At 49.5% G+C, this 6,459-nt stretch overlaps 1 protein-coding gene across 2 annotated transcripts; it reads left to right on the top strand.

Moving 5' to 3' along the window:
- The first annotated feature begins 359 nt into the window (after positions 1 to 359).
- Positions 360 to 6,027, top strand: bfsp2 (beaded filament structural protein 2, phakinin). Of its 2 annotated transcripts, none has more exons than XM_015956489.3 (7): positions 360 to 1,014; positions 1,094 to 1,176; positions 1,491 to 1,647; positions 1,734 to 1,895; positions 2,027 to 2,158; positions 4,053 to 4,297; positions 5,677 to 6,027. In XM_015956489.3, the coding sequence occupies exons 1-7, from the start codon at positions 577 to 579 to the stop codon at positions 5,759 to 5,761; spliced, it is 1,302 nt and encodes a 433-aa protein (XP_015811975.3). In that variant the 5' UTR covers positions 360 to 576; the 3' UTR covers positions 5,762 to 6,027. The 2 variants fall into 2 exon arrangements, with proteins under 2 accessions (XP_015811975.3, XP_015811976.3); XM_015956490.3 differs by having other exon boundaries at positions 361 to 1,014; positions 2,030 to 2,158.
- Positions 6,028 to 6,459: the final 432 nt, after the last annotated feature.

The raw sequence follows: 6,459 nt of genomic DNA, 5'->3' as shown, positions 1-6,459 counted from the left end.
GGCTCTTGATGTGAAAAATAAAGTAACTCTTGTTTTTAATATAGTTATAATAAAAAATGCAGGTTTAGTCAGCTTAATTAAGGACTAATTTGACTGAATTTAATAACAAAAATGACACTTAAAGTACTTGTTTTATTTGTAAATCTATCTATGTTTTTGTTTTAAATCATTTTCTGCAAATAACCACAGAAAAAACACCCATGTTCTATTTTAAAGTATTTTCTACTTTAAAACCCACCAATAGAAAACAGAATTGTGCATTTTGAGCATTTATGGAAGAGGGAAAAAGATTTCAGAAATGTGATTTTAACCTCAGAGTGTTGCTTCTGTTTCCATAGATACTGCAGACCTCTGGTCTAGATGGTGTCCATCAGCCAGAGTCTAGAACACCCCTCCCCCGCCCTGGTGCTGATGCAGCTGAATCATGACTCCATGTTTCTACGGGAACAAAAGCCATCAGTCAGCTGCCGCACAAACAGCTCCTGAACAAAAGTAGCTATGTTTCTAGAAGTTCAGTACTCCATAAATCCCGGTGGTGAACAGATCTGAGCCGTTTGACTTTGGGACCTCAGCGCCATGCCTCTGGCCAGACGTCGCTCGTCCTTCTTGGGACAGCCAACCGCTGATCGCCCAGTGTCTATCCCCTGTGGTAGGATGGGCATATCCAGTACCAGTACACCCCATGGAGTCTTTGTAGGCCCCACATCCTCAACTACATCTTCTGGACTGGGAACACGAGTGTCCCGCAGGGCTCTGGGAATTAGCAGTGTGTTCCTGCAAGGAATGAGGAGTAGTGCCACACCAGTTGTGCCTCGATCTGGGGAGTGGGCTACAGGAGGTGGAGCAGCAGCAGGCCTGAACAGCTCCCTGATGGAGTATCGAGACAAAGTGAGAGCGCTGGAGCAGCTGAACCAACAGCTGGAAGAGCAGATTCGCCTCTGTCTGGACCGAAAGGCCTCCAGTGCTGGGGCCTGGGGTCCGCTCAAGGCAGAGTGGGAGGACATTTACAGGCAGGTAAGGATGGGAGGAAAGGTGAGGGGCTGAGGGAGGACAGAGGGGGTGTCAACACTCTGCGTTCCTGTGTTCTCTGCAGGTCAGCGAAGCCATCCTGGACAATGCCCAACTGATGCTGCAAACTGAGAACGTTCAGGCTAGCGCCGAGGATTTCAGGGAAAGGTCTGACAGTGTTTGATGTCAGCTGATCAATCAGTTTGAATGTCCATAAGAGCAGCTGCAGTCTGAAATTCACCTCCTCCAGAACATCTCCTCTAGTCTGGCAAGCCAGACTAAATAAATGTAGTATTTAACTTTGCAAAGCAAGAATTTGGTCTAGTTGACTAGGCTACGTCTCCTTGTCTCCATGACCTCCAGTCTGCAGCTTCAGTCAGACTTAGCTCATTTGCTCTCAGACAGTGCCCCCTGGAGGCTGAGAGGAGGTGCTGGAATGTGCCTACCTGCAGGAGGAGTTGGTAACTTGTTGCTCTTTGCAGGTACGAGACTGAACAGCCCTTTAGGAGGGCTGTGGAGGAGGAGATCAGCTCCTTGTGCAGAGTGATTGAGGAGGCAAACATAACAAAGGCGGAGCTTGAGGAGCAAATGCAAGACATGAGGGCGGAGCTAAGGTCTTTGGAACGCAGCCATGAGCAGGTTGTATCAAAGACAGAAATTTAGGACAATGTTTTGCAGCTGGGTGTCAGATCCCTTCGCTTACCTTCAGTCACCTGTTGATGCAGGACGTGCGCGCTCTTTACAACCAGATGGCTGGACGGGAGGTGGACGAACCTGACGCACCCATACAGACTAGTCTGGACCAGATTCTGGCCTACATCAGGAGCCACTGGGAGAAAGTGACAGAGAGGAACCGAGCTGAGACCGACAGCTACTTGGAGTGTAAGGTAAGGATGAGACATCTGTAAGGTTACTTCACAAGTGTATCTAACCTGTGTGTGTGTGTGTGTGTGTGTGTGTGTGTGTGTGTGTGTGTGTGTGTGTGTGTGTGTGTGTGTGTGTGTGTGTGTGTTTTCAGCAGGAGGCACAATGTGTGGGTAGCAGCTCGAGCCCAGAGGAGGAGCAGGTGGAGGCACTGAAGGTGGAGTGTGGTGATGTTGGCTGCAAAATCCAGAGTCTTCAGGCCGAGACGGAGTCCATCAGAGCGCTGGTGAGACACATGAACGCTGACCTGGTTGACCACCTCATCCATGACTAGACCAACCAGGTCATTAACTTACAGCTTTATTAGTCCACTGACGGCTGACCCATAAACAACAAAAACAGCGATGTACTCAAATGTGACCCTAACCCGTCTCACTGCCTCTGTTCATCACCCTAACCCGTCTCACTGCCTCTGTTCATCACCCTAACCCGTCTCACTGCCTCTGTTCAGCACCCTAACCCGTCTCACTGCCTCTGTTCAGCACCCTAACTCGTCTCACTGCCTCTGTTCAGCATCCTAACCCGTCTCACTGCCTCTGTTCAGCACCCTAACCCGTCTCACTGCCTCTGTTCAGCACCCTAACCCTATCCCGTCTCACTACCTCTGTTCAGCACCCTAACCCGTCTCACTGCCTCTGTTCAGCACCCTAACCCGTCTCACTGCCTCTGTTCAGCACCCTAACCCTAACCCGTCTCACTGCCTCTGTTCAGCACCCTAACCCGTCTCACTGCCTCTGTTCAGCATCCTAACCCGTCTCACTGCCTCTGTTCAGCACCCTAACCCGACTCACTGCCTCTGTTCAGCACCCTAACCCGTCTCACTGCCTCTGTTCAGCACCCTAACCCGTCTCACTGCCTCTGTTCAGCACCCTAACCTGACTCACTGCCTCTGTTCAGCACCCTAACCCGTCTCACTGCCTCTGTTCAGCACCCTAACCCGTCTCACTGCCTCTGTTCAGCATCCAAACCCATCTCACTGCCTCTGTTCAGCATCCTAACCCGTCTCACTGCCTCTGTTCAGCATCCTAACCCGTCTCACTGCCTCTGTTCAGCACCCTAACCCGTCTCACTGCCTCTGTTCAGCACCCTAACCCTATCCCGTCTCACTACCTCTGTTCAGCACCCTAACCCGTCTCACTGCCTCTGTTCAGCACCCTAACCCGTCTCACTGCCTCTGTTCAGCACCCTAACCCTAACCCGTCTCACTGCCTCTGTTCAGCACCCTAACCCGTCTCACTGCCTCTGTTCAGCATCCTAACCCGTCTCACTGCCTCTGTTCAGCACCCTAACCCGACTCACTGCCTCTGTTCAGCACCCTAACCCGTCTCACTGCCTCTGTTCAGCACCCTAACCCGTCTCACTGCCTCTGTTCAGCACCCTAACCTGACTCACTGCCTCTGTTCAGCACCCTAACCCGTCTCACTGCCTCTGTTCAGCACCCTAACCCGTCTCACTGCCTCTGTTCAGCATCCAAACCCGTCTCACTGCCTCTGTTCAGCACCCAAACCCGTCTCACTGCCTCTGTTCAGCACCCTAACCCATCTCACTGCCTCTGTTCAGCACCCTAACCCGTCTCACTGCCTCTGTTATGCACCCTAACCCTTCATTCCTGCACGCTCACTGTGCCGACAAGGACAATAAGGGAATCTAAACACTGAAACATTTCAAAACAGATTTCAAATGATAATAATTAAATGGGGGAAATGAAAAATGAAGAAAATAAAGAGTGAGAATAAAAATGAAAACAGAACTAGTGAGGAAGAAAAGGATGAGCACCAGAGCAGACCACTGAGTAGATATACTGGACTTAAGAATACATTTAAACCGGGTTAAGATGGAGCCTAATGCACGTAGAGCCACTCCCGGGATCCATCGCTCCTTCAGCAGGTAAAGGGGTGTGAGGGCGGCTGCTAGATCAAGAAGAGCTTTGTGGACAAACATCAAAACTTTGAATCGAAGCCGGTAGAAAATACAGACTCAAGATGGCTGAAAAATGTCTTAGAAATCCTGCTGCACCTTCTGTGAGCGACCCTGGATGAGTTAACACCAATGAGACTTGCGTTTGTCATTGACCGGGTCAGTCCACTCATCGATAATCTGGTGGGTTCCATCCTCTACAGAAACGAGGTCTGGAGAACTCGCTGACCGATGCTCAGCACTGGCACAGTGTGGAGCTGCAGAACCTCGGTCAGGTGGTGGCTAAGCTGGAGGCGGAGCTAGCTGATGTGCACAACGAGGTGGAGCAGCAGCGCCGCGACTTCGATACGTTGCTAAGCAACAAACAGAAACTAGAGCAGGAGATTGGACTGTACCATGGTGTCCTGGATGGAGAGGAGAGCCGCTTCCTGCTGGCCACCAGTCCACAGTGAGTCACACCTCACATCTCAGAGACATCCTATAGGTGAGTCTGGATGAGTCCAGGTTAGTCTGGAGTCCAGGGGTCTCATTTATCAACCATTGCGTAGAATCCTTACTAAAACCTACTTAAGCTCAGAAAAAAAAGTACTTACGCCAAGTAGGTTTGAGATCTATCAAACATGGAGTACGCACAACTGCACGCAATCTCAGCTTCATAAATCAGAAACTATCTAGAAATGTTTCTCAGCTGCTTTTTAGTCACATCCCGCCCTCACCACGCCCACTTTCTGCCATAAATAGTCAGTGCAAAGTGCCTTGTGGACCTCATGCATATACATATGCTGGCTTGTTGCAGCATTTCGATCACGACCGCAGATCAAGGAAGCACTATTTCCCAAGCAGAAATTGAGGTACCTGTGGGTGAGGTGGAGAAATGAAAGGAAGTGCTTTTGCAAAACAAATAAGAGAAAATCCACGGAGTGGCACATCGTTGCTGAAGCCGTCAATGCTGAGTTCTTCTGAGAGATCTGTGGCGGATATAAAAAATGGTCTGATCAGGATTCAATCCCCAGACTCCCGGGTGAAATTCACACGAGCTAACCAGTCAGCCAAACGGAGATCTCCATTGTCCATGTAGCCAGGGCGCATGATCAATCGGGTCACAGTGACAGGACACACACACACTGTTACAGACGCATGACATTCTGTCTCAATCTGTCCCCTTGGTGATATTCTGCGCTTCAGGCTGTGCGTGTGTGTGTGTGTGTGTGTGTGTGTGTGTGTGTGTGTGTGCGCGCGTGTGTGTGAGTGTGGGGGTCTTGTTCTGTGTGAAAACGATGCAGTACAAGTGATAATGCTGCAGGATTTCATAATTTTGTCCTTCTCAGCAGCAGCACTGCAGGTGCTCTCCATGTCCAAAATGTGCGTAAACCAGATCCTTAGTCAACTTAAAGTTGCGCACATTTTTCCGCTACGTTTTATTTCATAAATCCCAAAGTTTGCGTGGAAAGTTGCTTACGCAGTTTTCCGACCCCATTTTGTGCGTAAGCAAGCTTGATAAATGAGTCCCCAGGTGAGTCTGGATGAGTTCAGGTGAGTCTAATTGAGGGCCTTGTCTGAAGTTGTGATGAAACATGAATTTGAATGAAGGTATTTTAATTTTACTTTTAATAATTAAAAGACAGGTGGAGTCATTAGCCCTACCCACAAGGTGACTGGGTTTGGTCACCCCCTGATCAGTCTTGCTCACAAGGTGTCGTTGAGGCAGTAATTGACAGCCCCCCTCCCCCAAAGCTTAATGCGTTGATTTGTGATTGGAGGGTGACTTGCTCTTTACATTCAGAATGTTGACTGCATGTGAATTAACGACTGAACCCACATGTGCAGCTGTTCAGGTGTGCACGGAGAGTCTTCTGCTGCTGCCACCTCCAGGACCGAAGCTCCAGCACCTACAGGAATTTCTTCTCTGTGATCAGTGTGCAGGAACTTGTTCCTGCAGACCAATATGGACTGTGAGAAATTGACCTGGTTTCTACCTGGGCAGGTGTATGGGTGTGAATGCTGGAAAAACCTGAATAAAGACTTTCAGGATGTACCGTGTTCAAGATCCTGGACCGACCCAGACCTGAGAATTCTGATTCTGGACCCGCTTCAAAGCAGAGTCCAGAGGAGCACAAATGTTTCAAGTAAAGTGTTTCCTGCTTTGGTGCTTTCAAAATAAAAGTGACAGTAGCTGAATCTGATGGTGTGTTCAGGCGCTTTGTGGAAATGTGGAAAAGTGAAGGTGTGATGAAACTGAAGTTCCTCCACAGGTTCTGATCCATCAGACACCAGAGGTTATTCACCTACTGATGATAAACTTACCTTGTAGGAGGTAAATCAGCAGAAGGAGACTCTGAGCCTAACCCCTGGGACAGCGCCTTCTTAGGGTTCTGGTTAAGTTACTATACCAGTTAAAGAGAGGGACCAGGCATGGGTGGAGACATATGTCATCCACGCTTCCTGTTAGGAAAACTCTTCTGAAAGAGGCGCGGCCTGGCGGACCGAGAGAGCAGCACTGAGGCAGTGGTAGACCGCACCCTCCTCAAGCGCCGTCGGAGTTTCGCAGTCTAAAAACGAGTTGTTAACGAGCGCGTGCACACAAGCACACAAGACTTACCGCTCAGGAGA

This window comes from Nothobranchius furzeri, chromosome 11 (genome assembly GCF_043380555.1).
Source record: "Nothobranchius furzeri strain GRZ-AD chromosome 11, NfurGRZ-RIMD1, whole genome shotgun sequence".
In the NCBI taxonomy this organism is placed as follows: Eukaryota; Metazoa; Chordata; class Actinopteri; order Cyprinodontiformes; family Nothobranchiidae; genus Nothobranchius; species Nothobranchius furzeri.
Note: the sequence above shows the minus strand (reverse complement) of the source record. Positions and strands in the feature narration are given on the sequence as shown.

Excerpts from the sequence above, each read along its gene's own strand:
- bfsp2 (XM_015956489.3), top strand. The coding sequence starts at position 577 with ATGCCTCTGGCCAGACGTCGCTCGTCCTTCTTGGGACAGCCAACCGCT. Across the intron at positions 1,177-1,490 it reads GCCGAGGATTTCAGGGAAAG|GTACGAGACTGAACAGCCCT; the intron begins GTCTGACAGTGT and ends TGCTCTTTGCAG. Across the intron at positions 4,298-5,676 it reads CTGCTGGCCACCAGTCCACA|CTGTTCAGGTGTGCACGGAG; the intron begins GTGAGTCACACC and ends CCACATGTGCAG.